Source organism: Kickxella alabastrina (assembly GCF_025024165.1).
Source record: "Kickxella alabastrina strain RSA 675 chromosome Unknown BX661scaffold_4, whole genome shotgun sequence".
Classification (NCBI taxonomy): Eukaryota; Fungi; Kickxellomycota; class Kickxellomycetes; order Kickxellales; family Kickxellaceae; genus Kickxella; species Kickxella alabastrina.
Window position 1 is genome coordinate 584,359 of NW_026251475.1, and position 27,852 is coordinate 612,210.

Sequence of the window (27,852 nt, forward strand, 5' to 3'; positions counted from 1 at the left end):
GCAGCATCTTCTGTCCTAAGAACGTGGCATCGCGAATGAACTTGCCCTGGCCTTTGAAAACTTGCAGCCCACCCTGGCATTGCTGGTGCTGGTTAATGGCAAAGTTAGCAGTATGAATCGGGTGCTTTTGGAGTCTTCTGTTGATGGACTTGTCTTGGGCGCTTTGCATATCACAAAGGCTTGAGCACTGGTGCACATGGTTATGGTGTCTGACCACGAGTCGTGTGTACTGGAGCCCAGGCCAAATGACGTTGCTGTGGCCCTGGCCAAGGTCCCTGAAAGTGACCCTGCAATGCGTGGGGCTGTTGTCAAGGTCCTGGCCATGCTCTATGCAATGGCCAGCTGCAAGGACCAGGGCCTCATGCATGCTGCTATCTTGTGCTCTGCCCAGACTCTGCCCACTGAGTCGTTGTTGTTGGCATCCATTGCTGCTCTATCGAGTGCAACTGCTGCACAGTCAGCGCCAGCAAATGTTATTGCAGACATTGTCAAGCCAACTACTTGGAATGACATTGCGCAGATGGTAGATATTTCAGGCAGTTTGGGGACAGACCACACTGCATGCAAGCAGTTATATTTGCATGTGCGCGGCGCAGTGGTCAGCAATAACTTTCTGTGGATGCTGCTGTTCACAAGACTCAACTTGTCGCTCAATGGCTGCACACGCTCGGCCAACAATGCCCCGCTGCAGCCCCTGATCACCAATCTCATGCAGCAGTGATACCACAGCCTGGGCAGCCACTTGTTTGATGGTTTTCTGTACTTGCCGTCTCTGTGCATGTGGCAGCCCATTGCCACCAAGCTCATGTAGAATCAGGCCAAGCAGTTTGACTGTGCTCTAGCCGACCATGAGTGTGCGTGCCATGGGTGAGGGCTGCGAATTGTTGCATGCCCTGGCCACATACTGCCCCCCACACGGTCATTGGCCGATGAGCTTGCCTTGCTGGTTGCCCACATTATGCAGGCTGCCCACACCATGTCAGCATCAAATGCCAATGTCTCTGATCTTGTGTGCTGCTTGCAGCAGCTGATTAAGCTGATAGCCCACCTGACTGTATTTTCACAGTTTCACCAGCAGGCCGCATCACTGGACTCACTGGAGGAGTTTGCCCTGCAGATTGTCAGCAGCACCAACTACTTCCAGGGGATCGAGACGCCCAAGCATCTGATCAAGCGCCAGGTCAAGGTAGCACCACCACCTGCCTTCGTCATGCCCACTGCCGCACCATTCAAGAAGCTCACCATCAAGTCCAAGAAGCAGAAGGCAGTCAAGGAGGAGAAGGCCGAGGAGTACATCGAGGACAACGAGGAGTGCCAGCAGTGCATCAAGCAACTTTTGGGTGAGCAGTGCAACCTCCACCACATGCACCTCAAGGAGGTCCTCAAGAGTCTGCAGGAAATCGGTCTCAAGTGCCAATACCGCCCAGTCGCCACCAAGGATGAGGGGACAGTCGCTGATGGAAAGACCTCGCCTCTGAAGGGCATTTTTGCTGTGCTTCACCAAGATACCCTGGACGTTGCTAGTTGGCGCAATGCAGCTGCCCAAAACAGAGTCTGTTTTGTTTCAGAACCACAGCGAAACCATATTTGACAACAATAAGCCTAGTTAAAAAGAAATATTTGGTTGTAATGCCAAAGATTAATATATTGCCTTTTGTTATCATCCACTTGATGTCGGATTCAGCTTTATTTGCCCCACCTGTGTCGATGGTCTGATACGTGCTCAGATATGTAATGTTTTTGCTGGAAACTGAGTAATCAGCTGCTGATTTTTAATGAGCGTGTTTTATATTGTGTTTTATCCCATTGATCAATCCTGCTGAGAATTCAAGCACACATGTTTTTTCTGTGACATCAGCATGTGTCTGAATGTAGTTTCGATGTACAAGCTGAATAGGCGTTGAACAGTGTGTAAGTTAATAATTATTTATGAATTTTGTACAAGCTTTAAATTGCTACATTTCAAACTGCTATGTGCAAAATTGCATTCAGCCGCCAAAAAAGTATATATATAATACGGCTGTGCGTCTCCCACCTATTACAGTTGAACACCTGTGCTACTTAAGCAATATATATTATCCTACACAGTACTCTCACCCTCTTTCAATACTTTTTATATTTACTAGTTGCACTACAATTTGTTCATGCAAAAAATTATTATACTTTTTGCCCTGGTAGCAGCCACTGCTTTTGGCCTGCCCAACGCAAGCGCCGACCCAACTGCAAATGCAAACGCTGAACCGGAGGCTGCCGCTGATCCCGAAGCCAGACGGCACGGCGGATGGGGCGGTGGTGGATGGCGCGGTGGCGGATGGCGCGGTGGCGGATGGCGCGGTGGTGGATGGCGCGGAGGTGGTGGTGGATGGCGCGGTGGCGGATGGCATGGCGGTGGCGGATGGCATGGCGGTGGCGGATGGGGCGGTGGCGGTGGCGGGTGGGGCGGTGGCAGATGGTAGTGACAGCTCGCACCGCGACTTCAGCCTCGTTTGACCGAACGCAGCCTTTGCAACCGAATTAATTGAAAGCCATTTTCATTTCTGAATTGCCAATTCTATTTCTATTTCTAATATTTTTTTGAATATTTGAAGCTTATGAAAAATATTAATAGTCGCCGCTAATCACACGCATGATATTTGCGCCAAGGCAGAACACAAGCACAAACGCACCATACACGGCTAATAACACGGCAATGATCTTCATGCGAGTCCACCCGCAATGCTGGTGCATCTTGTAGTAGAAAACGCCCGGCAAAATAAACGAAATGCACGTGGACCCGGTCGACCCGACAAAGGACAAAACAAGATCGAGGCTAGTAACCACCATTGAGACAATGTACGAAAAAAACATGAGCCCCGCTGTAATGCTTATGTGCTTTGCGGGTGACATGATGTGGACAACTGGCGAATACGACGCCGCTTCATTGACAAACATGTCGGCGTCAACATCATCGCCAATGTCCGTGATGGCCTCAAAGTCCGGCTCTTTGCTCCATACGTGACAGATGCCAGTGATGACTTTATCCAGGCAGTTGCGCGCCGGATGGCACTGCAGTGGGTACGAAAACAAGACTAGAATGGCGATGGACAGACGGCAGAACGTGACTGTCGTGCCATTGTCGTACATTGTCAGCAAGTTGGGTGCCACTTTGCTTCCAAAGGTGAGGTATCCCAGAATTGCTATCCACTGGTAAACTGCGCAGGCGCTGCCGATGCTAAGTGCAATAACGCCGTTGACCTGCTTAGAGCTGTTGTCATGCATCTCATTGTAGACGCTGAATATGTTCTGATGGCAGGTGAACGCAAACACAAAGACGGGAAGGTGCGTGAAAAAGTCTTTTGACCATCGGAATAGTACAACATCACCTGCGGGCAGCGGCTTGCGAATGGGCGAAAAGTAAAATATGACCACAACCAAAATCAAGTAGGCAACTGCCAGCAGGGCTGTGAAGCTGGTGTACTTGAGCGCGTCCAGCCGACGTTGGAAGGCCAGTGGAGCCAGAGCAACAATTGCAAAGGTTATCCAGAACCCACGTGCCAGCAGAAAATGGGCCTCAAAGCCAAAGGCTTTTATGATCTCCGGCATCAAGTCTCCAAAGATGATCAAATACGAAATCGACACGCCAAAGCACTTTACAGCAATGGCCGCATCAAAGAAGAGTGCAGCACTGGGGTATGTGAGCTTTGCAACATTAAAGAATGATGAGTCGCGCCCGGGGGTCCGACGCGCGCAGCGAGACAGCAGGTACAGGCCCATCCCCGACGTCATTGCCGAAAACGCGATGACCAGCGAGCCGAAGGCCAGCCCCAGCGCGGCCATCGCATTGGGCATACTGAGCATGCCCGAGCCCAGTATTGTGTTGGCCAGGTTGATTGAAGAAGACGAGATGGTTCCTGTGGGCTCTTCGGCACTATCTTCAAAAAACCGCTCGCTGGCGATACTTTCGCGAAACGACCGTGCCCGTGGGCGCGGCGTGGCTGCTGTGTCTGCGGCTGGATGCCTAAACTCGGCGTCTCCGTGAGCGGACATTGTGCGTATTGCTGCAACTTTGTGAATTTAGGGATTGGAATTGGAAAGTTTAATTGGAAAATGGAAATGAGATGAGACAAAGGGGCAATTGGTGCCAGCTTTGAATTATTTTTTCAAGCTGTTTTAAAAATCACTGCTGGCCCGCATGTCACGCGCCTTCGAAAGAAGGCACAGCCCAAATCTGGAACAAAATTGTAATGGGGAAATCTTTCGGAATCCCCGTGCATAAGTAAAGAGCGATAATTTTAGTAAAAAGTAAAAAATGTTAATCGGCCTCCTGGAGATTAGGATCAGCAGAGCTTGAGCTTGAATAGATAATTTTGTTTAGGCTGTGTCGCAGAAATAGCTGTTGCTGGGGTCTTGAGTATGAGCTTTGTTTTTTTGACTCTGCACTCATCAATTTTTGTTAAATAGGAGCTTTGATGGACTTGGAAGGTGTCGCTGCGGCGTAGTACACGTCAGTATTCTCTAATTCGTCGATGCACTCCTTGGCTGTGAAACTGCTCAACCTTTCCTCGTTGCTGTCGCGGTCAATTGGCATACCATCGGCATACCAGGTCTGCAGGCATTTCTCATTGGTTCACTCTAGCAGGCCATGGCAAAGGATTTCTCTCGGTGATTTTGTCGACAATCTCGATTGACTCGCACCCGGGACTGAAAGTTGCTGTTATCATTGCTGTCTGTCCAACGCGTCGTGTTTCTCTTGCTGTCAGATCTTGCACTGTATCTTGCCCTTTGACCATCCACACTTGGCGCCGTAGGTCCAAATAACGTTGGCCGACAGGGAACCAACAGTCCGCAGCGCATCAGTTGCAGTGTCACGTCCATATTCTTGGGTTTGGGCTTGCAGTTGGCTTTGCCGACTTTGCATAGATTGGGCACCCGGTGATGTTTTTCCAGCTCAGAATGGCATGCCATGCAGAACTTGTATGTCCAGAACTCGTCAACTAGGAACGCTTTGAACTTGTATTGCAGCAGCATCTCGCGCCTGCCAAGATCAATGAAAACAGCACAAACGATTTAGCTGAGATTTTCGTTACATATTAGGTTGTCGATGTAAGGGAACTAATTGTCCTGCTTCTTCCACCTTCGTTTTTTGGCACTCTTCTCGACATCAGCAACTGCCCTGGCGTCAGCAGCCTTCTAGATCTGCTTGCGTGTTTGGGGGGCGCTTGCTTTAACAGCAGTCTGAGTAGCGACTCAGTATTTTTTAGTGTTTCTAATGTTTTATTTTATGCAAATAAATTAAAATCCCAATAAAAAGTCCGGTAAAACGAATGCGACAAAAAGGGCTCGACCTATATTAAAAAGCGAGACCACCCACAGAGCCTTGGTCTAGTTAAATTTGTTGATATAATACCAATATCTCCTGTTTTCCGTCGAAAAAGTACGCTAAATACTCGATATTTTCCCTTCATAGTTTCCTTCACGGTTGTGATGGGAGTCAGTTTTTTCATACTTTTCCAACCTTTCCAACTTTATAAGTTGAACATTTTTCTGACACGGCGCCAAATTAAATTATCTAATGTGATCAAATATTATTTTTTAATTTTCCTAGTGCCTATCGAGTCCCATTGGACATGCCCACCCATCAGTGTTCGCCTCATGGTCGTCCGAGTTTTCCAATTCTACATTACAGCTGTAATCTGCCAATTTGGTTGAGCTCCGGTCCGGGCAACTGATTTGAGAAATTTGCCTGCGGAGCTGCTTTTCTACTTGTAAAGTTATCGGTAAGTCCGCCAAAGTTGAAGGAGAAAAGGCGAGCGATGGAACCTGTTGACAAATTTCGATATCCGGATACAAACTGCTGCTGAAACGTGCCCTTGCATGCACACGCCTCGCATGATGGCTAGTTGGACAGTCAGAACGCAGTTCCAAACTAGATACGTGGGATTGGGGGGGGGGGGGAGTGGCGTGTTGGATTGATTGGCACCAGATGGCGGGTTTTTGCTATCTGATCCTCGAAGTGCTTGGCCCTGCCGACTGTTCGAAAGAATAACAGAACAATACAATACAATAGAACAATAGCACACCAGATGCACATGTATTACCCATTCATTTATGTTCCTGTATTCGCCTGCAACAATTCCAATTGATATTGTTGTAACAGGTCAAACACCACACATTTTTTGCTGGAAGAAATGTATTGTTTTATCCCTGCCCAGAACAAGCGGAACGCCAAAAAATAAAAAATTACAAAACGGAAAAAGAACTACAAATTACTTGCGTATAAAAGGAAAGGCCTGGCAATTCGTCCAGACTTTGCCTCACTCATCGCTTCTTTTCCACATCAGCGCTTTCGGTCATCACCATAGTTTTTGTCTTTGCTACACATACACGCGCAGCCGTATTTTTTCAACAAGCCGAATCCATCCAATTTTTAAATATGAGTCCCCAAGCACTAGTACAGACGTTCTCGCGGCAGCCTTCTGAGAAGCAACAGCTGAAGCTTCTTCAACAGGCAAAGTCCCTTCAGTCGCACCTGTCCTCATGCCCGCACGACCCCTTTATGGCGCCTACTACTCACGCAGGTTACTCCAAGCGCGCTATCTTCTCAGCTACTTCTCGTCTTCTCACTTGCCTGGTCAATGAGGATATTGTCAACGCCTACTACGTCGAGTACAACCACACAATGGAAAGTAGCTATATCGTGTTTGTTCCCTGCGGATCCGAGACTCTCGAATTGCTTGGCCGCTCCATCGTGTCGCAGGTTCGACACAGACCAATTCTCTCCGGCACACCGATAGATGCGTCTATCACCGCATGCCAAGTGCGTATGCTGGATCCCGAGGACTTGGGTCTTGGACAATGGATTTGGCGGTCCGAGACTATCAGCTTTGAGCAAGTCGCCGACCCGAGTCATATAATGCTAGAGGTCGCCAAGTGGAACAGCTACGATGGTTCCAAGGTGCAAGCCATTTGTGACGAGCTGACTAGCTCAGTCAGTAACCAGTTATACGCATATGAGCACCGCAAACCGGATCCAGCCATCCTCACGTCGGCCGCAATCGAGTGGGAGCAGAGCATCGTTGAAGGCCATGCTACCCACCCGATGCACCGCGCAAGGTATTCTTTGCCTCCGCTGAAACCGATTGTCCCTGAAACCGAAATGTTCCATATAAACCTCGAGTTTGTAGCTGTTCCGCGCAGCGAGCTGCGGATTGAGGGGTTCCTTGAGGAGCTGCTAAACCCGCTTTACAGTGCTGCTGACTTTAGCTCAACCACTCCCTCAAACGGAGGAAGCAGCAATGACAACATTACCACTGCATCTTCCACTTCCACATCTACTCCCAACAGTCAATACATCCTTGACTTTGTTGACCGCTCGAACGAAGCCGTGCTCCCAGTACATCCACTGCACATGCCAGCTGTGCTCGAAATGTTCAAGTTTGCGCGCAAGCTGCCATTCTCAGTCCCCGCTGAGGCTCAGGCGTCGCTGCGCACTGTATGTCCTCAGGCATTTGTGTCTCTCGGCTACGACATCAAGCTACCTCTGGGCATTAAAGTGTCGTCGGCGCTACGCACTATCAGTCCGTGGTCTACCTTTGTAGGACCCCAGATTACCAAAGTAATCCCCGAAATTTTGCGTGGTGCGCCCGTCCAAGACGCCCTTCTTATTTCCGGCGAGCCCGCAAGCGCTGTGTCGACGAATCAAAACTTTGACATTGCCAAGTATCTCTCGTGCATCATCCGCAACGACCCCGAGCACATCTGCCGTCCGCGCGGCGAAAGAGTCATTCTGGCGGCTGCATTGACCGGATACAGTGACGATGGCACAAGCATGGTTGTTAGGCAATGGGGACTTGACAATGCTGACAAGCGTTGTCGCTTCCTGCAAAGCTACACAGACAGGCTTTTTGACGCCTTTTTGCCGCCGATCATGAATCACGGATTTGCATTCGAGTCTCATCCACAGAACAGCCTGCTGCGCATCGATGCCGAAACCGGCGAAATCAAGGGGTTTATTGTTCGCGATTTTGGCGGCGTCAAGGTTCACCTCGAGACATTCACCCACTCGACGGGTGCCACCATCGACATGCTTCCAGACTCGTGCACCAATGCCGCGATCATGTACGAGGTCTACGACCTGGCATATCATACGCTGGTTCAATGCCAGCTGCACCGCCTTGTTCGCGCCTTGGACCTTCATTATTGTGGCAGTGGATGGAAGATTGTGCGCGAGTCCTTTGAGCACCGTGTGCCAGAGTCGCATCCGCTGCGCAGCACATGGTACCAAGAGACATTCGACCTCAAGTGCTTTATCACCATGAAGCTTGACGGCCTTTACCGCGACTACATTTACAAGAAGGTACCTAACGTGATGCTTTACTGCGGCGAGTCGGAAGGTGTTGTGTTTCCGCCAGAACTGTCATTTTGAAACATCCATTTTTAATTTTTAATTGATTTATTTTTAAATAGGAACATATTTATATTGTGTGCATGTCTCGAGGACTACAGCGCTACATTTGTGAACACGAAATGCACGCCATAAGTGGTGTCGAAAGAGATGGCAACCATAAAGTTATTACATACAATCCCGGCGCACAACTAATTTCGTTTCAATTTTTTTAGAAAAGCGTGGGAAAACACACATCACACCAACTTGCCATATATCCAATAGCTTATTACACCTATCTTCTTCTCTCCAGTTTCATTGTACCCAGATTATAACACAACATGATCGCCATGCAACAATGGAAACTACGGGGTTGCGCACTGGCTATTGCACTTATACTGCATCTATTCATAAATACAGCGGTTGGAAGGGACGGCGTCCATGTCGGCTACAAGCAGCACGGCACAGGCAATGGGGCGAGGCAGTCGCAGATTCGCCGACAGCAGATACTAGTCCAGAGCGAGCCCCAGGAAGCACCAGTAACGATAACTCAGGTAATTGTTGTTAGCAAGCCCTACGAGACAGACCTGTCGCAGTCAGAGATGTGCCGCGCGGAAGATAACGCGTTTCACAGGTCCCTGATATCAGATACAAAAGACGTTGGGCTGGAGCAAAGCGTTTACCGTTGGTGGTTATTGCTGCTTATCAAGCCACTTTATTTGGCCAAGGTTGCCGTGGTCTTTTTGTTTTTGTATATTCTGAGGCCCGCGTGCTTGGCTGGACTATGGACTTTGCGTGTGCTGCTGTTTAAACCAGCTGTGTTTATCTACTTGCTATTCTTGGAACGGCCATTCAAGACTGTGCTCTCGGTGTTTCTGTGGATACTGCCCATACTGGCGTTTATACTCGTTGTCACTATTGTTGCCATCCTAATAGGCGGCATATTTGGGTGGCTCAGTGCGGTGGCTCTTGGGCTTCTTAATTTGCCTGTGGCAAATGAACCCGTCGCAACACCAACGGAAACCAAAAAGCCGTTTACCAAGATAAATTCGCCGCGAACCGTGCAGCTGGTGCTTCCTGGGAGCAACCCAGATGGCGATAACCAACATATGCTTTCAAAATTGAGCGAAAGCCAGCGACAGCAACAGAAGCAGCAGCAGCAAAATGCGGATGTGTGGACTAGAAGGAAATATAATGCGCCTCCGCCATCCACAGCCTACGCATCCTCCAAGTCAAAGTGACTGGGCATGTTTACATACATTCAAATACCCAATCAATATTGCATATCATGTTTTTTTGGTAGACCTAATAGCGTGTTAAAGATTTAAATAAAATAAATTTTAATTTAGAATAAAAAACAACGCGGTCTCTCGAAGGCGTGTTTTATTTGGTGGCAAGCTCACATTTCCAGAATACTACAAAAGTGTTAGCTGGGGGTGGTCACGCTTGGACTTCGCAACACTGCTTTCAAAGAATCAAGCCTCAGCTTTACCAGCCCCATCCGCCACGCCAGCCGCCCCATCCACCACGCCAGCCACCACCGGGCCAGAACCCGCCGCGCCAGCCCCAGCCGCCGCCAGGCCAAAAGCCTCCGCGCCAGCCCCATCCTCCGCCCCAAGCGCCCGGGAAGTTCCTGGTTGCCAGCCTGTTATTACTAGCGTGACCAACAGGAGCATCGTAGTCGTAAAGATCGTTGGCGAATTCGGGCTGTGCGTTGGTGGTGTCAACTGCAGCGCCGTGAACGGTAGCGATTGCTGCTGTTCCAACAATGGCAATAGTTGCGACAGAAAGCTTCATATTGAGAGTGCTAGTAAAGAATGAGTTTGTTTGTTTGTAAAAATAAGGCAGTGTTTGTTAGCTAAGCACGACTTGCTTGTAGAAAATTGTTAGTATTTGCGGCAGTCAGTATCTCTTTTATACCTTTCGACAGAGAACCCAAATATCCTGAATGGAATATGCTGTGTGAAAAAAATGAATGAATGAGGGAAAGCGAGTTTCGGTAGCTGATTTAACACAAACCATATCAATCGATATATCCTGTGTTTGTGCGAATGCTAATATGAATGTGTATGTGCACACACACATTCACATATAAATGGCACTTGTGGCATATGTTATTTGTTGATATTTTGATTTGCTCACATAGATATAAAATTTATTTTTATATTTATTTTTAGAAATTGTCACTGAACACTGCCATCCACTGCTGATGGACCACACTTAGCGCGAAGCAAGGATGTCGTCAATCTTCATCAGCATCCGCACAGTCTCGGTGGACAGCTCGATGGCGCTGGTTGAAACGAGCAACGGCTGGACGACGTTCTCTTTGAGCATGTCGGAGATCGTGCCCTTGCGCACATTGATTCCGACAGACTTCTCGCCGTTGGCATGGCGGTTGCGCAGCTCGGTGACAATGGAGATGGGGCTCAGGCCCGAGTTCTCGGCAAGCGTGATGGGGATGACCTCGACGGCCTCAGCAAACGCCTGGAAGCAGATCGACTGGAAGCCGGTCTGGACCTTAGCTAGCTGCGACAGACGCTGCGAGATCTCGATCTCGGGAGCTCCTCCTCCAACAACGAGGGCGCGTTTCTTGACTAGGCAGCGGATGACGCAAAGTGCGTCGTGGATGGAGCGGTCGGCCTCATCCAGCACGTACTGGTTGGCACCGCGCATGATAATGGAGGCGGTCTTTCCTGCGTTCTTGATGCCGCTGATCTGGACAATGCGCGAGCCGTTGGACTCGGCCTCCTCAACGAGATCAGCGTAGCCCAGCTTGTCCTCGGTAAACGAGTCAATGTCGGCAATGGGCTTGCAGCCGGTGGCCTTGCAGATAAACTCAATCTCCTCGCGCTCGACCTCCTTGATGGCCATGATCTTAAGCTTCGCCAAGAAGTGCAGCGACAGGCTGTTGACGGCGTCGCGCAGAATGGACTTTTGGATCAGCAGGACGTTGCACCCGGCCTTCTTGATCTTCTTGACCAGGTTGAGCAGGTAGTTACGCTCCTCCTTCAGGATGCGGTCCATCTGACGGTAGTCGTTGACCACAACCTGGTTGTCCATATCGGGCTTGGGCGGGGAAAGCTGGAACTGAATCAGACCGATCTTGGCCTTTTCAATTCGAGTGGGTCCGCCAGCGCTCGAAATGGCGTTCTGGTTGAGAACAAGGCCTGGCACGAGCTCGGTATCGTCGATGGTGCCTCCGACCTTCTTGACAATGCGAATGTCGTTGAGGTCAACGTTTGTATCAACAGCGGGGTTGACAATGCGAAGCACCGCGTCTACGACAATGGGTGCCAGGACATTCGAGTACTGTGATACAACTTTAGAGCTGAGCGAGGTGGTGGCGCTCTTCAGGAGGAACTCGCGGTCGTCAAGGTTGATGGGGATCGAGATCTCCTCGAGGATCTTAACAGCCTCGATAGCGGCGTACTGGAAGCCCTCAGCAATCTGTGTGGGGTGGATGCCCTTCTTCAGCAGCTTTTCAGCGGCTGAGAGAAGGCTGCCCGCAAGCACAACGACCGAGGTGGTTCCATCTCCAGCCTCAATGTCCTGTGCGGCAGACAGATCAACCAGCATACGGGCCGCCGGGTGGAGCACAGACATGTGCTTGAGAATAGTCGCACCGTCGTTGGAAATCACAACCTCCTTTTTCCCAGTCTCAATCATCTTGTCCATACCGCGCGGACCCAGGCTCGTGCGGATAGCATCGGCGACGGCTAAAGTTGCAGAACAAAAAATAAGCGTGTGCGCAAAGCAGAAAGTCGAAAGTTCGAATTAGAACGCGAAATGTTAAGATGCAATTGCCATCAGAAAAAAATGAACACGGATTTTAGGCAGCGCCTACACAGTCGGTCCGTTGTTGGCGCTCGGGCAGCACCCATGGCAAAACATTAAAGCTATATCCTTACCCTTTGCGGCCGTTATGTTGCTCAGACGCACTTGTGTGGGCTTGTCCTTCTGGTTGAACGTGTCGTTCTTCTTCCGGGGCGCGGAAGGTCCGCTCATTTGAGGAGCACGGGTAGCGGCAGCAGCCATTCTGTGAAATTAAGTTTGATGTGTGTGGAAGGTGGATTCGAACAAAAATGAACGTTGTAATGAAGAGACAACAAAAAACGAGGAGTGGTGGCGGATATACTTGCTGGTTTCGAATTGCCGCCTTTGTTTGGCCTGTACAAAACCAGTCAAAAAACAACAAATAACAAAATTTTGGCTCGCTTTTCAACCTTCTGTTCCCTTCCTTTTCGCACTTTTTTTGCAAAAGGCTCTCTAAATGCGAGCCGGCTCGATCTAATATATAGACGAGCCGATCTGATCTTGTCGGCTAACTTTTGTCAATAAATTTTATTCAATTTTTTAGAGTCGAGTACGTATCAAAAGGACATGCGCAATCCTCAATCCGAGGCCGGGATCAGCGGATCTTGACCGCCAACCTTGGCAATAACTTCCCGGGGCTGCGCGGCGCTCTGGCCCGGAATGTACGTTGGGAACGGCACGGCGGCACCCTCGGGGAACAGGCGGTGCTTGATAAGCTTGGTCGAATCGCGCACCTTGATGAACTGCTCATCATGGCCCGGCACCGAGCCCTTGACCCAGATGCAGTTGAGTGCCGTATCGACCTTCATCACAGGAAGACGCATCACAGTGACGTTCTTGCCACCCATGCGGCCAGGCATCTTCTTTCCGGGGTACACGCGGCCGGGGTTGATGTTACCGGTCGATCCCGGCGTACGATGCGCCAGCGACGTACCATGAGACGCCGGGCCACCAGCAAAGCCCCAGCGCTTCATAACACCCTGGAATCCCTTTCCCAGGCTGGTCGCAGTCACATCGACCAGCTGGCCTGGGACAAAGTGTGCGGCGGTGATCTCGGTGCCAACCGGCAACGCAGCGTCCGGCGTGATGGGAAACTCAAACAGCTTCGCCTTAGGGTCCACGCCGTGCGCCTTGTAGTGGCCCATCATCGGTTTGGAGATGTTCTTCTCCTTGCGTGTGCCACAGCCGATCTGCAACCGCGCAAAATCGGGACAGCTTGTTTTGAGTATGCTGACTACCTGCACCTTCTCCAGCTGCAGCACCGTCACCGGCACACGCACTCCCCACTCGTTCCACATTCCCGTCATGCCCTTCTTGCGTGCAATGACGCCCGTCCGTTGCGACTCTGGCTTGTATGTGCCGAGCTTGAGCTCCGAGACCTCGGGCATGTAGCGCACTTTTTCATGCGGCAGCTTAGCCCTCAAGGCTGCCATGCTGGTGGTAAACTGGCTCTGCTGTGTCAAATTGTGCGCTGCGCGGCCAACGGCCCCGGCCGGCCTAGTGGCAATGAGTGAACGAGAAAACATTTGACAAAGTCAATCGGCTGCTGAATAAAGTGTAATTATGTCGCTGCGAGTCCCTTGCTTCCGATTTAGCCTTTCGAAATTCGGCGCTTAATAAGCAAATATAATAAAAAGAGTGTACAAGTACTACCGGCCAAGGAGGGGGGAATCACAAAAGTTTTGAATTCAGTTGCAAAGAGGTGAAAAGACTGCGAGCAGGCTCGCTCGAATTTGCTTTGCATCAAATTGCGCATTTCACACTTTCCCGCTCACATGCCAAGCTGCCAAAAATCGTTATCAAATTTGGATTAAATTTTCTTTTTGGAAATGAGCGGTTTTTAATTTTCGAATTCTCAGATCAAGGTGGTTGCGCACACTATTGGGGTGGCAATCATGCGATTATTTTTTCTCTCTTGACAAATTTGCGTTCGTCCCCTAACTCGAGGTGTTGTATTGAAATCTTTGGCCAAAAATTACCATCTCCGCGAGCTGAGACGCCAAGACGCACAACTTGCATCTTTTATTGGTCTAAATACTGTAATACTTTTTTAAATAAAAAATTCAAGCTCGCATCGACACTCGTCATATAATCAAATAAGCATCCATGGAAAACATTACAACAGCCGCGCCCGAGTTTGAGTCTGCTCAGCCAAGCGCTCCCGCTACCACCTCCATTATTACCGTCCGAGTCATCAAGAACTTTGAATATCGCACCAGCAGAAACCTCATTCTCCATGTTGATATTTCCCTGACAACTGTTGGAAAACTGAAGGAAATGTGCCGCGAAAGTAAGTATACACACCTTTTATTTGATGCAAAAGCGTTTGTTTGAAACTCGCTTATTCGGGATGAAGCTGAACATGTTATGTATGCCACCACCATCTCACCTAACCGCCACAACACAAATTGCTAATCATATAGTGGTCAAAACCAATCCTGGCTTTAAGGCATACTCCACCTGCGGGCTGGACACGCTCAAAATATATACGCAAGCATTTGGAAACAAGACCCAGAATCTCATCATCAACCTCGAGGATGAGGGATTCCTCAACGACGACAGTGCCATGCTCGACTTTGTGGGCATTAGAAATGAAACCGAACTGTCGATTTTCAACAGGGAGGCGTACGAGGCATACAAGGCGAACCCCGAGATGAAGTGGTAGTGCTGAACCATTCTGTGTGGGCTGAATTTGCCTGAGGTTCCCTTGATAACTGATTTCTTCAAAATGAGCGAGCAAACTACCTATTACAACAGTAAATCACATTAAAATTTTAAAGTTGCAATAGTTTTTAATAGACACGCTTCATCATTGAGGTTATGATATAATAATAAAGTTTTGCTATTAAAACTTGGCTCAGGAGCCGTGATAAATAATATACTGCTAACTTTGTTGCCTTAAATATATGGAGCCGTGCTTCTCATCCTTCAAACCCGCATGTATGCTTTCTGGCCCTTCTTTGATGTGCGTCTCTAGCTCCGAATTTCCGCCCCCATAAAGCTTGAAATTACTACTTTCAGTTGTCAATAGAATAAATTAAAATATTATTTTTTAGAAAGATAACTTGATTAACTTTTTATTTTACCTTTTAGCAACTCCGAGTTTTATAGCCAGTTTTACCTAACCTGACAACGATGCAAGATATTTGATGCTCTCCTGGAATCCCGTCGTAAATACGAGATTTGGCCCCTCACCAAGACGGATTATTATATCAAACAACCCGGAGCAAAGCAGACGTTAAGCTACAGCGTTGATCTTTAACAGAAGACGTGCACTTATCACACGTTTAAAGAGTATGCATTTCTCTGTGAGCACGCAGCTCACAGCATCATTCACTACTACAAGGACAGCTCCACCTCACAGGCGCAGGATAACAACGGTAAGCTGTGGCATCCAGAAGTCAGGCGGCAGCTTGTGACCCAGTTTGTGACCCAGTTTGTGACCCAGTTCGTGCACCCCTCTTACCTTTTGTTGTCGCTAATCAGCGGGTATGGCAAGAAAATATCTCCGCCAGCGTGGGGCAATGATATAGTTGATGATGGTCTCCTCCCAAACGTGGTCAAACGTCAGCCAGGCCGCCCGAAACCCGTACGTATACCAATCAAAGGAGAGTGCTTTTTAATGCGGCAAAGCGAGGACTCAAGCGCGCCCATGAGAATGCTTCCAAAGCTTCCAAGAAAGACCGCACCAGTGTAGCCGTCAAAGCGCCGAATTTGCAGGGCCGGTGTGCCACTCGTAAGCCTCCAATTCCTGCTGCCACAACTAGCGGCAAGAGAAAGCGCAAGGTCAAGTGCTCCGCCTGTGGTGGGCCGCATTACAAGAAGACAGGCTGCGCCGCTTCCGCCGCCAAGTCCCGCCCTCAGCCAGGCGCCGACAAGTAGGTAGCACGGGCCACACGTTTACGGCGACTGTACATTGATCGCCTGGTTTTTTGTTTATTTATTTAATGAATTTATCTGCCGGCTCGCCAAACAGCCGGCTGGATTTTGCTTCCCCTCACATATTTTCTTGTAAATGTGTGCTGGAATTATGAAGCAAACCTTGCTGGCTTTGGTGACAAACCTAGTGAACTAAAATATAAAGACGAGCAAACAAGAAATGAGACTAAGACGAGACAAAGAGAAATAGAAAGGACTCGACGACCAACACAAAAATGAGCTTGTGGTATATGTGCTGGCAGGCTACGAAAAAATCAGTGTGTACGATTTTCTCCGTTCATATGCATGCCAAAGAAGGGCCAGAAAGCATACATCCACATCCGGGTTTGAAGGATGAGAAGCATGGCTCCGGTTGGACAGAAAGTAAAAATTTCAAATTGATGGTGATGGAAAAAGTGCATAGATATTTCCCCCTTTTTCATAACTCAACTGCAATTATTTTATATTGAGCAAATCCGAATGGAAACATACCGTTATTCTGTTTAGAACACCTATCTGATGCGCAAAATAGTATGGAAAATTTGTTTGCCATTAGATAAAGCCAACAAATGAAAAATGCATATCTGATTGCAGCCTTCCCCACATTTTCCACATTTTCCTCCTATCCCACACCCACCTATTGTTGCTTGAGCGATTTTGGTGATTCATTATTGTTGTGGTGTGAACGTAGAAGAGAATAAAAATCCGTTTTTTTCTACGTTTAATTAATGTGCGTAGGGGCATATTCCCAGCGTCGCGTGATTGCTTAGGATGTCTAAACGATCTAGTTTAAAGCTGTGCGCGTCCTGTTCCGGATCGCTATTTTATTTCTACTCACTCGCTCTCATATTACTCGACATAACATTAATATAAAAATAATTAAACTCAGAATTATACAGTCATGTCAACGGGCTTTGATAGTTCACTGATGGTCGCCGGTCTGACATCTGCATGGGTACGTTTTGATAATGTGCAAGGGTATTTTACGCGAAACAAATATTTGATTTACTGTCAATTTAGCACGCTCTCGCTTATGTAAACAAACTAAAAATATCTCAAAAAGTTTAACTTTCTCTCGAGTAGCCGGCTGCCGTATCAATTGCCTTTCATGCGGCTGCGTCGCTCATCTGCACAACTCGGTCGCATCAATTACACCGCCAAACATCGCCTCCACGCTTACAAATGCGCAGATGGCGAGCAGTATCAGCAAAGCTGACTGCAGCTAGTACGGCAATCCTGTGCTCCACAATACTGGCGGTCCAGCAATGCCAATCCGAGCAATATCCAAGCCCCGAATCGCTGCCGATGTCGCTTCTAGGAATGCTGGCCGGTGTTCTGCAGCTGATCTCGTCGCTGAGCGCTCTATTGCTCCATTGCATTCACAGCGGACGCAGCTCAGTGTCTTCGGATGTGCTGCTTGTGTACTGGCCCGTGTCGCTGGCCCTCTCGCTGCTAGTACTCAGAAGCAAGACTAAGCTCGACAGTTTTGGCAACTTGCATGGCACCGCGCTATTGCCGCATGTGGTATTTGTGTTTGCCGCAGCGTTCGCATTCTGGGCCGAACTGGATACTGGCCAGCCGACCCGGCGGCACCAGCCCATTTATATACCGCAGGATGACCGAGAGAATGACAGCGGCGACCACCGTGACAACAACAATACCAGATGCGGGCGCAGAGAGCGTCAGCATGCCAATATATTCTCGCGATGGACGTTTGCGTGGATGACGCCGCTAATCGACGAGTCGTACGAACGCGCATGCAACGGACGCAATGGCGGCGAGGCAGAAATGCTGGGATTGCCCAAAAAGCTGGCCGGCAATGCAGCGTGCGACGGGTTTTTCGCTGCCTGGGACTTTGAATGCCGGGCAGGCACGCAACAGCCACGGCTGCTGTGGCTCTTGGTCAACGGCATTTCGCACGATTTACTTGTCTCGGGCTTGTACCTGGCATTTTCAACTATGGCACAACTGTTGCAGCCGCTGCTGCTGAAGCGCGTCATTGTGTTTTTCCACCAGTATCGCTCGGTCGAAAATGTCACACTGGACGACGGTCTGGTCCTGGCACTGGGAATGGGCATTTTGGGACTGGTGCGTACCGTCACCTACCAGATGTACTGGCACAAGCTGATGCAGCCGTACTTGTGGCTGGTGCGCGTGCTATCGGGGCTAGTATATCGGAAGATTCTGCGCCAGTCAAACGAATCCAGGTTGCGGCATACGACGGGCGAGATTGTCTCGTACTTGAGTGTGGACGCAGAAAAATTAGCGACGGCAGTCAACTACGTACATTGTATTTGGGAGTACCCCTTGCGCGTGGCCATTGTGATGTGTGCGTTGTACCGCACATTGGGGTACAGCGCGTTTGGTGGCGTGGCACTGCTGGTCGCCAATACTCACCTGAGCGTTCTGCTCGCGGGTTTGCTCGGCAAGCAGATCAAGACGCTGGCCGACAGTCGCGATCAACGAATGCGCGCTGTCAACGAGACATTGGCCAACATCAAGGGCATCAAGCTTTACTCATGGCAGGCAGCGTTTGCTGCCAAGATCAGCCGTGTACGTGACACCTTGGAGCTGGCAGCCTTACACGACGTCGGCTTGTGGAAGAGCGTCATGTCGCTCACCTCTTCGCTGGCAACAGTGCTGATTAGCCTGGCCACGTTTGCCACGTACGAGTGCTTTGACGGCGTCTCGCGTGGCCCGCTGACTTCGCAGCTCATATTCGTCTCAATGATGTTGTTCTTGTTACTCCAGGAGCCTGTTACAGAGAGCCCAACGGTTATTGCCATATTGGTTAGCGCGGCTCGGTCGTTTGGCCGCTTGCAGGATCTGGCACTAAGCACTGAGGTTGTGCCTGTGAGCGGCACCAATAACGCGAGAACCGCAGGCAGCGGCTGCAAAGGTACAGGTGCCTACTCGGAAGCTTATTGTAGGCGTGCAACCGCCGAATTGCGAGACGTGGATGTTGCGGTCCGGATGAGCGGCGCCACGTTCAAGTGGATAGACGGCGACTGTGTTCCTGTGCTCAGCAATGTCGACATTGAATGCAAGCGCAGCGAGCTTGTAGCGGTGATTGGCAGAGTCGGCTCGGGCAAGTCATCGCTGGCGTCGGCGATTCTCGGTGAAATGGTCAAAAGCGCCGGCAGCGTGGCCATCAGCGGTAGCGTTGCATACGTGCCACAGCAGCCTTGGATCATGAACGCGACCCTGCGCGACAACATTTTGTTTGGCAGCCGATTTGAGCAAGAGTTTTACGACAGGGTCATCGACGCCTGCGCGCTGGGCCCCGATCTCGAGATGATGTCGGGTGGCGACATGACTGAGATTGGCGAAAAGGGCATCAACCTGTCGGGCGGCCAGAAGGCGCGAGTATCGCTGGCGCGTGCTGTGTACTCGCGAGCTGATATCTACATTCTGGACGACCCGCTGGCTGCCATCGACGCGCATGTGGGCAAGCACATATTCACTCATGTGCTGGGCCCGCAGAGCCTGCTTAATACGCGCGCGCGCATCCTGGTCACCAACGCAACTGCACACATATTGGACTGTGCAGACCGGGTGTATTCTTTGCTTGATGGGCGTGTTTTTATGGAGGAGTCAGCTACGCGCGACCCGGCTGCCAGCCAGTACTTTAGTCGCAGTGCCTCCGACAGCAGCCTATCTGTTGATGAAACGCTGGCGTTGCAGCAAACGCCAGCTGTAGATGCAGACGAGGTTGGCACCGCAATTCTGGAGCCCAACCCAAGCTATGGTATCATCAAGCGTGAGAACCGGCATGTGGGCAGTGTTAGTTGTGTAACAATATGGTTCTACTTGGACTGCTGTGGCCGCGCAAATCTGGGCGCCCTTGTCGCAACTGTGCTGTTGACACTAGTGCTCAGCGCGAGCAGCAATATCTGGTTAACTCGCTGGGCCGACATTAACGACGATAATACTCGCGACAGCAGGGGTGTTTTGCAAAGGCGCAGTGCAAACCCCATATACCATTTGGCAATATACGGCTTGCTCGGTACTGCTGGTGCCTTGTCGATGGCTGCCTCAGCATTGATTCTTTGGCTGCGCTGCTCATTGGCAGCATCTAGGACCACACACAAGCGCATGCTGCACAGCGTGCTAAGATCGCCAATGTCGTTTTTTGATTCCACGCCGTTAGGCCGCATCCTTGGCTTGTTTGGCAGCGACCAGACGCTGACGGACGATAATGTCCCGGCTGCAGCGGAGGCAGGCATTAAGGCAATGGTGCAGGTGTTGGTCGCGCTATTCCTAGTCGTGATATCAGCGCCAATGATGCTGATATTTTTTGTGCCCCTGTCGCTCGTGTACATTAATTTGCAGAGTAGGTTTATGCCAATAACGCGCGTCGCTCGATACAGTGTCAATGAGATGAGAAATTCTGGCATAACTGCCGCCGAGGAGGCCGTTGGTGGCGCCACATCAATCAGGGCGTACAGCTGCCAGACAAGGTTTGAGTGCAAATTTTCTAGGCGCATGGAGACTTATTCAATCGCGTGGTGGACGTTTTTGTGCGCCAATCGTTGGCTCGCCGTCAGACTCGACATTATCAGTGCAGCAATCGCGTTTTTGACAATGGTGATGTTGGTATTGGCACAATGTGCTTTTGGGAACGTCAGGGGCAGTAGTGCTGGCTTGTCTTTAACATATGTGTTCTCCATGGTTGGAGTTCTAAACACATGTGTGCGTTCTACAACCATGCTAGAATTCTCGCTTATATCAGTTGAGCGTATACGCAAATACTCACAACTGCCAGCAGAGGCACCAGAGTTCGTCCAGAATTGCAGTCTGAGCCGGTCCTGGCCCGAGCAAGGCATGGTTGAGTTTAAAAACTATTCGACCAGGTACCGCGAAGGACTTGACCTGGTGCTCCGTAACTTGTCGTTCCGCGTACTTCCCAAGCAGAAGGTCGGCATTGTGGGCCGCACAGGCGCTGGCAAATCTTCGCTGACTCTGGCACTGTTCCGGGTCATCGAAGCCGCAGGCGGCCAGATTTTGATCGATGGTGAGGATATTTCCCAGTACGGTCTGTACGACGTGCGCAGCAAACTGTCGATCATTCCGCAGGACCCTGTGCTGTTTGCCGGCACGGTTCGCGAGAACCTTGATCCCTTCAACAGCCACTCGGATCAGGAGATCTGGTGCGCACTCGAGCACGCGCACCTGGCTGACGTTGTGCGTGCCAAGGACGAAGCACTCGAATTTATGGTCGCGCATGGCGGTGATAACTTTAGCGTTGGTCAGCGCCAGCTCGTCTGCCTTGCGCGTGCACTGCTCAAGCGCGCCAAAGTGCTTGTGCTTGACGAAGCCACAGCTTCGATTGACAACTCGACCGATTCGATCATCCAGGAGTCCATTCGCAAGGAATTTAAGGACTGCACCGTGCTGACTATTGCACACAGGCTCAACACAATTGTCGACAGCGACATGATTTTGGTCATTGATGGTGGTAAGGTCGCCGAGTATGACACACCGGGAAACCTGCTGGCAGACAAGACTAGCTTGTTTGCCCACCTCGTCGAGAAAGCCTACACCATAAACTCGGTGAATTCATAGCTCTTCAATAATAGGCAACATTAGGCAAAATATTTTTAGCATATTTAGGTGTAATTGGTTGATGTTTGAAATGTCGATCTAATTGCAAACAAACTGCTGATGAAAGTTGAATATTATTGCGGATCGAATTAAGTAAAAAATAAGAATATATATTCAGTTGCTCTGCTCATCGTCTTGTTAGACTAAAATATACACAAACTCTTTTTTAAAAGCTCGTTCATCTCATTATGATAGCTAAAAAGAACATTGGACAGAACTTGAGCCGCCGCAAACTCATAAGAATAATCGGATGCTGGCGTATGTGTAAAGCTAAATAGTTATAAAATAGGGGGTTCTAAGCTAGTCGCAAAGGCAAATTTGTATTCTTTTATAGATATTTAATGGCCAAGTCTCTGACCACGATGCTTGGTGTGGCATGCCAACGCCAATGGTTGAAGAAGCACACAAATGCTAAAACAAAACTATTTTTAGTTTCAGCACCTTTTTAATCAATATTGTATGGAAAGCGTATTGACATTGAAATAATATGATTCAAACAAAACCAGCATAAAATATTGCGGGGTTTAAAAACATAAATTTGGCATTTTGACATGCCGAGTTTTTTTTAAAAAAATGAAGTCAGCGAGCATCTGGTATCTACATTCCAGAATGCATTATAGACACCCTTTCGCAGCTTGCGCAGCTTCCCCACCATGGGTGCCGTGCCCAAAGCGCCATTCTTGTTTGGCTGGCGCTTGCGCTTAGACAATCCATTGACAATGTACTTGTTAGCCACAATATTGATATTTAAAGCCGGTGGTGGTAGTCGCTCGGAAGAATGCGTTGGCGAAGATTCACAAGACGGGGTTGGGTCGGCAGCTGTTCCATCAGAGATTCACTCGTCGAATCTGCAGTGGCTGCTGGGGTTTCGCAAGCGGCGGGCTTTGTGGTGCCTGTTGTTGTAGTTGCAGACTGAGCTGTTGGTTTGACAACGGACGCAACAGTGAGCTTTGAACTGGCACAATCATCATTATTGTTGTGCCCATCATTATCGTCCTCATCACCGCCATTGTCCCCGTCACAATTTGCTTTGTCGCCATCGTCTCCGTCGTCATCAATATCGTCCACATTGTCGTTGTTCTTGTCCTCATTGTCCGCAGCGCCATAAAGAGACAATATTTGATTGTCGCTAATGGTACGTACATCCTCGTAGCGGCTCAAAAACTTCCCACCAATAAAAAAACCATCATTGTAAAATAGGAGCTTGCAAAGTGGATTCAACAGATTAAGGACAGTGTTAAAGCAGGAATCATTGACGCCAAGGTACCCAGGGTAGCTATTGTCGATAGACACCATTCCGACTTTTGCCAATGCTGATAGTCCTGCAAAGATTCCCTGGTATATCGGCGCCCGCATGTTGATTCTTTTTGGACCGATGTATAAAAAGCCAGTTAGCATGATGTAGAGCAGAGACTCAATGTCGTCTAAAGTTCTGCGCTTAACATGCCCATCTAGCACCCGAACGCTTTTGAAGCATTCCGTGCCCGTACCCTGATTGCATTTGCTTTCAGTATACAACAGCTCGTCAATGACAATGTCCCACGACTCGCCAACACGCTTCAACACAGCCTCCGGTATGTCGGGCAGAATCCTTGCGCATCCCCAGCCTATGACAAATGTGTCCTTTTCGCGCCAAGTAATGTTTTCCGGGGAAATGTTGCAATGGAGCACGCCTGCCCTCTTGGCCTGGACTAAGCATGCACAAATATGTCGAATAGCAATAGTCCAGTCACTACGCAAAGAGTTTAACGTGCTAAACGGAAAAGAATGGTTAACCTTTTCCCCTTGATATTCAAAATGTGATCTGCTCGACTCACCGCAGTCCTCCATGATTAGGTACTCGAGCCAGTATCTCAAAATGTCGCTGCACAGTATGCCGCTGCTATAGACTGTCGGCACTCCCCAACGTTGCCCGCTTCTAGCACCTCATACACACCACCCTCAGGGTGGCGATCGACGTGTGTCCACGACAGCTTGAGCACAGCTTCATTTTCGCCGAATTTAGTTCTGACCACGTATGAGGCGCGGCCTTGGAGGCCCACCTCTTTTTTGATTATGTCGCCGATGCTGACCGCAGTGGGTGTGAGGCCATCTGCTCGTTCGACCGTAGCAGCCTGCTTGCTGCCACTAAACTCAAGTTACCGGGGTGTTTTGACGGCGTCGACAAAGTGGTCGAATTTGCTCAAGGACTGTTTCATGACAAACCACAGCTTGTGAAAGCATTCAATGTGATTACCTCTGTGTAAAGCACGCAGGTTACTATCCCCAAAAATGCGCCATGTCTCATGTAGTAAATACTGCCGCGCGCAAAGATGAGCATATCAAGCCATGTTTCACGCAATAAGATAACGGGGATAAAAGCCGTGTCGGCTGAGCATTCCACATTTTGGTAATGTTCTCAGCCATCTGCCCCAGCACCTCCAGGGGAAGGTTGCCACGAAATGATCCCACAGTCGCCTCTACCAGAATATGGACGGTGCTGTAATCTATCTCGTTTTGCGAATAGTATGTACACGCCTTGAGGATTAAAAATGTTTTGGTTGTTTTCCACACACTTGTGACTCACAAAAAACGGCTTATTATTGGGCTTTTCCAACGGTAAGTCGCTAAAATCCGTGCTACTCATCATCTTGAGCACTTCGGAAAACCGCTTAACCATTCCCAGCTTGCTGGCCACCTCAGAGCTGCCGTCGTCGTGTATCAGCTTGTCCCGAATAAGATTAAGTGTTTGGCGCTGGATGTTGAAATGGCTGGTGGTTTTCTTCATATACTCGTTATAGTCGTCCAACTGCCCCAGAATAGCCTCCAATTATTCCATATTCATATTTTTTATGAGGCCGTTCAGCTGGTTGCTAAGCTCTTCGTATCTCACCCGTCTCTTCCACTCTTTTTTTATAATATGGCCAACCATGCTCCCAGCTGTAGAGAAATCAGGCGCGTCACTATCGTTATCTGATGAGTGGGACTACATGCAGCAATTGCAAAAGTATTTGAATTAGTCGCGATGCATTTTCGTATTTGTTTTCTATCAATAATAAAACCAAATTCAGTGTTGGACACCATGCTTACCTCGAGAACTGTTGACCGGCTATTGTACGACTGTGAGCTGCTGTATCCCGAACTCATGGCTGACATGCCTAACGAGCACATTGCAAAAAAATGAGAGGGGGCAATTGAATTGGCAATATATAAATGTTAATTAGGTTGGTTGAATTTAGTGAAAGAGTGAAAAATTAGTGTAAATGAATTAAAGAAAGCTGGAACGTAAACGGAGCAACACAAAAAAATGCAGTTGTTCTGATGCTATTTTTATTTTCTGTTTTCTGTTTTTTTGTTTACGTTAGCCAAAAGAGTAAGAATTTTGGTAATCAATGATTGTCAATCCCAATTAACTGTGGGTAAATATTGCATATGGATTTTCGTTGTCCATATTTTCTTTGGGCTTTTTATCGCACGACGTTTTTGTTTATTTTTTAGAGCGTTGTGTTAAATGACTAAAAAATATAAATATTGATAAGTGAAAAGAAAAAGTTAAAATTTAGAAATATTAGACTGATTCAACCGCAGCGATCTAATTCAGATCATTGGATTTGGCAGGCTTGCTGGTCTTGCTTGGTGTGATGGCGTGGGAATGGCTGAAATTGCAAGTGATAAGCCAATGCAATCTCCTGTCTTGCGATCGACTGCTTCCAGAATATTGGCATACGTTAGCTCGCAGATGTGCTCAATACTCAGCAATAGATTGGGGCCAATGAGAATGTTATCCTTGTAAAAAAAGCCGGTAAAGTGGCTCCGCCAAAGTTAGCATGTTTGCCAAATATTGTGCTTTGACCCGAATAAGATGAGTGTATCTTCACTGCCCAAAATACCAACTTTTGTGTATGCTAAAAGCTTGTCAGGTGTATGGACAGCCCATGGATACCCTAAATTTAATCTACCAATTCCGACACACATAAAATAGTAACAACAGTATAAAACAAAGACTCGAGATCATCGAATACAGATCTAGATGGCATTCTATCTGTCGTGCTCTATAAAAACGTGGGTCTAAATTAATATATTCAAGTCTTAAAAATTACTTTTGGAACTGAAAAAGGGGGCAGTGCTGTAAACATAATGGTGTTAAGTAATTTTTGATACTTGAATATATTAATTTAGACCCACATTTTTATAGAGCACAACACTATCCAGCTAACCAAAGTTTCTAATGTCTTTGCCCAGTTCAACAAAGTGACTAGCTACTGACTCGCCACAGTCCTCCATAATCAGGAACTCGTCTATATCCATAAATGTCGCTGTGCAAGATACCGCTGCAATAGGCTGTCAGCACTCTGCTGACGTTTCCTGCCTCCAGCACGTCATATATGGCACCCTCTGGCTGTTGAGCAACGGGCGTCCAAGAAAGCTTAGGCACTGCCTTCTTTCCGCCATATTTAGCTCTGAAAACATACGATGCGCGACGAAAAGCATCCATTGTTTGTTCAATTTTATCATTGACGCAGATGCTGACCACAGTGAATTTGTGCGAGGAAACCACAGCAACCCGTCCATTCTTCTTGGATCCGCTGAATTCGAGATACACTGGATTGTTTTTCACATCGACGATATGTCCAAAACTGTTCAAAGGCTGCTTAACAACAAACCACAGATTGTATAAAACCTTGGCTTGCTTCTCGATTGCTGTCTGATTGGGTGTCTCAGTGGCATGAAAGAACAAACCCATGTTGACACAAAAATATCCACTACACGTGAAGAGAAGAAGGTACATATGTCCACCGTGCAAAAACAAGAGCCGAAAATAAAGGCACGTGGGCTGGGTATCCCAAACCTGTAGAGTATAATCAACCATCTGGCCAAGTATCTTCAAGAGAATTACGTTCTTGGTCCAAGCGAGTTTTGCCTTAATAACCATGTGGACATTCTCAAACTCCCTCGTCATGTGAGCGGAGTAAAGAAGAACACCATCCGGCTTTGATCACAATCCCTCGACGAACTTGTTCTCATGGCTGATGAACTCATATTCCTCATAGGGAAGAGCCGACTTAAACATGCGAAAGTCCATCGCATACATCATCCCGAATACTGTTTCAACCCATTTGACATGATCGTGTTCACAGGCAATTATTCCAACTTTTCTTGCCAGCCAAACAGGACGCCATTGACAAAGCTGGGGATTGAATGTGCTATTTCCTCAAACAGGCCACCTGTGTCATCAATTATTACGATGTTACGTGACAATCGCGATTTCTATTTTCACTGTCGATGGCTTTGAATAGATAAGCGGAGCTCTTTAAGCTCCCTTATTCGTACTAGATATATATATATATATATATCATAAAACCCATTATAAGTTTTATTACACCACCGGTCCCCTCTATGAACTGTTTGTATTCGCCAAGCAAGGGCAGAGCATACAACATAGCCTTAAAGTACAAGTGCCGTTCATAATTTCCAAGCCGACGATCATATGCTCTGTAGCTTTCATCAGCTAATTCATCATTTTTTGCTTCCTTCTCCTCCTCTGCCCGTTGGTCCGCCTCAAGCTGCTCCTTAGTGCGCGAGGATTTTTGGTGGGTATCTTTGATATGATTTGGCTATGTGCAACAAACTACATTAACTGATGTTTAAAAGATAAATATGTCTATAATTATTTATTTATTTGCTGCTTTATACGCGGAGAATATTGTATATAACCTTACTGTGCCCTTGGGTGCCTTGCTTTGCGGGGTATGCAGCTGTGCGCTTTCAGATAATGCGCGCTTGCGAGTGGCATCGCTAGTTGCTGAATTTGTTGTCATCGTTTAAATGGGTGAAAATAGTAGAATAAAACATCAGATCAGTTAGACTGGTAAAATGCTGTTAACACTGCCGTAGTCCTTGCAGCTCTTGTGCTAATTGAAATGACAAATGCTTCTCCGAAGCTTCCAAGAGACTGAGGCAATAGTGTTGATAAAAGACAATGACTTTGCAAATATCAACACAACCAAATGTTTGTTCCCATTGTCTTGTTAGAAATTAATTTTAATAATCAACTTAATTATGTTGGATTTTTCCTTCCGCTTAATATTGAACGAGTACATTATCAGGACCACATTAAAATATGTTGAACAATATATAATCATATTTGTGCAACAATAATAATGCAATGTCTACTT

General features: G+C 48.3%; 12 protein-coding genes across 12 annotated transcripts; 7 read left to right on the forward strand and 5 right to left on the reverse strand.

Moving 5' to 3' along the window:
• Window positions 1-196: 196 nt before the first annotated feature.
• BX661DRAFT_196635 (uncharacterized protein) lies at window positions 197-721 on the forward strand (the record flags this gene model as incomplete). The annotated part of the gene is made up of 1 exon (XM_051538060.1): window positions 197-721. The coding sequence occupies one exon, from the start codon at window positions 197-199 to the stop codon at window positions 719-721; it is 525 nt and encodes a 174-aa protein (XP_051393826.1).
• A 255-nt stretch (window positions 722-976) lies between these two features.
• BX661DRAFT_196636 (uncharacterized protein) lies at window positions 977-2,490 on the forward strand (the record flags this gene model as incomplete). The annotated part of the gene is made up of 2 exons (XM_051538061.1): window positions 977-1,523; window positions 2,210-2,490. The coding sequence occupies 2 exons, from the start codon at window positions 977-979 to the stop codon at window positions 2,488-2,490; spliced, it is 828 nt and encodes a 275-aa protein (XP_051393827.1).
• Window positions 2,491-2,601: 111 nt separating this feature from the next.
• On the reverse strand, window positions 2,602-4,769 carry BX661DRAFT_193191 (transmembrane amino acid transporter protein-domain-containing protein; the record flags this gene model as incomplete). Its single annotated transcript, XM_051537765.1, has 4 exons — window positions 2,602-3,907; window positions 4,536-4,585; window positions 4,611-4,706; window positions 4,767-4,769. The coding sequence occupies 4 exons, from the start codon at window positions 4,767-4,769 to the stop codon at window positions 2,602-2,604; spliced, it is 1,455 nt and encodes a 484-aa protein (XP_051393828.1).
• Window positions 4,770-6,280: 1,511 nt separating this feature from the next.
• On the forward strand, window positions 6,281-8,460 carry BX661DRAFT_178396 (IucC family-domain-containing protein). The gene has a single exon (XM_051534906.1). It carries the CDS (start codon window positions 6,413-6,415, stop codon window positions 8,402-8,404), a length of 1,992 nt encoding a protein of 663 aa, XP_051393829.1. The 5' UTR covers window positions 6,281-6,412; the 3' UTR covers window positions 8,405-8,460.
• A 146-nt stretch (window positions 8,461-8,606) lies between these two features.
• Window positions 8,607-9,701, forward strand: BX661DRAFT_178397 (uncharacterized protein). Its single transcript, XM_051534907.1, has one exon. It carries the CDS (start codon window positions 8,704-8,706, stop codon window positions 9,601-9,603), a length of 900 nt encoding a protein of 299 aa, XP_051393830.1. The 5' UTR covers window positions 8,607-8,703; the 3' UTR covers window positions 9,604-9,701.
• An 87-nt stretch (window positions 9,702-9,788) lies between these two features.
• On the reverse strand, window positions 9,789-10,159 carry BX661DRAFT_196641 (uncharacterized protein; the record flags this gene model as incomplete). Its single annotated transcript, XM_051538062.1, has 2 exons — window positions 9,789-9,995; window positions 10,031-10,159. 2 exons carry the CDS (start codon window positions 10,157-10,159, stop codon window positions 9,789-9,791), a joined length of 336 nt encoding a protein of 111 aa, XP_051393831.1.
• A 330-nt stretch (window positions 10,160-10,489) lies between these two features.
• On the reverse strand, window positions 10,490-12,553 carry BX661DRAFT_178398 (chaperonin Cpn60/TCP-1 family). The gene is made up of 2 exons (XM_051534908.1): window positions 12,271-12,553; window positions 10,490-12,078 (listed from the first exon to the last, which is right to left on the reverse strand). The coding sequence occupies exons 1-2, from the start codon at window positions 12,395-12,397 to the stop codon at window positions 10,583-10,585; spliced, it is 1,623 nt and encodes a 540-aa protein (XP_051393832.1). The 5' UTR covers window positions 12,398-12,553; the 3' UTR covers window positions 10,490-10,582.
• Window positions 12,554-12,661: 108 nt separating this feature from the next.
• On the reverse strand, window positions 12,662-13,885 carry BX661DRAFT_178400 (translation protein). Its single transcript, XM_051534909.1, has one exon. It carries the CDS (start codon window positions 13,699-13,701, stop codon window positions 12,754-12,756), a length of 948 nt encoding a protein of 315 aa, XP_051393833.1. The 5' UTR covers window positions 13,702-13,885; the 3' UTR covers window positions 12,662-12,753.
• A 302-nt stretch (window positions 13,886-14,187) lies between these two features.
• On the forward strand, window positions 14,188-15,108 carry BX661DRAFT_178402 (uncharacterized protein). The gene is made up of 2 exons (XM_051534910.1): window positions 14,188-14,465; window positions 14,599-15,108. Exons 1-2 carry the CDS (start codon window positions 14,282-14,284, stop codon window positions 14,838-14,840), a joined length of 426 nt encoding a protein of 141 aa, XP_051393834.1. The 5' UTR covers window positions 14,188-14,281; the 3' UTR covers window positions 14,841-15,108.
• Window positions 15,109-15,471: 363 nt separating this feature from the next.
• Window positions 15,472-16,057, forward strand: BX661DRAFT_169286 (uncharacterized protein; the record flags this gene model as incomplete). The annotated part of the gene is made up of 2 exons (XM_051533505.1): window positions 15,472-15,555; window positions 15,809-16,057. 2 exons carry the CDS (start codon window positions 15,472-15,474, stop codon window positions 16,055-16,057), a joined length of 333 nt encoding a protein of 110 aa, XP_051393835.1.
• An 877-nt stretch (window positions 16,058-16,934) lies between these two features.
• BX661DRAFT_203755 (P-loop containing nucleoside triphosphate hydrolase protein) lies at window positions 16,935-21,658 on the forward strand (the record flags this gene model as incomplete). The annotated part of the gene is made up of 3 exons (XM_051538540.1): window positions 16,935-17,048; window positions 17,177-20,426; window positions 20,808-21,658. Exons 1-3 carry the CDS (start codon window positions 16,995-16,997, stop codon window positions 21,656-21,658), a joined length of 4,155 nt encoding a protein of 1,384 aa, XP_051393836.1. The 5' UTR covers window positions 16,935-16,994.
• Window positions 21,659-22,444: 786 nt separating this feature from the next.
• BX661DRAFT_196646 (uncharacterized protein) lies at window positions 22,445-27,495 on the reverse strand (the record flags this gene model as incomplete). The annotated part of the gene is made up of 14 exons (XM_051538063.1): window positions 22,445-22,783; window positions 22,931-23,375; window positions 23,511-23,561; window positions 23,597-23,764; window positions 23,840-23,907; window positions 23,934-23,994; window positions 24,081-24,187; window positions 24,264-24,485; window positions 24,767-24,818; window positions 25,944-25,974; window positions 26,006-26,075; window positions 26,196-26,381; window positions 26,688-26,738; window positions 27,397-27,495. The coding sequence occupies 14 exons, from the start codon at window positions 27,493-27,495 to the stop codon at window positions 22,445-22,447; spliced, it is 1,950 nt and encodes a 649-aa protein (XP_051393837.1).
• Window positions 27,496-27,852: the final 357 nt, after the last annotated feature.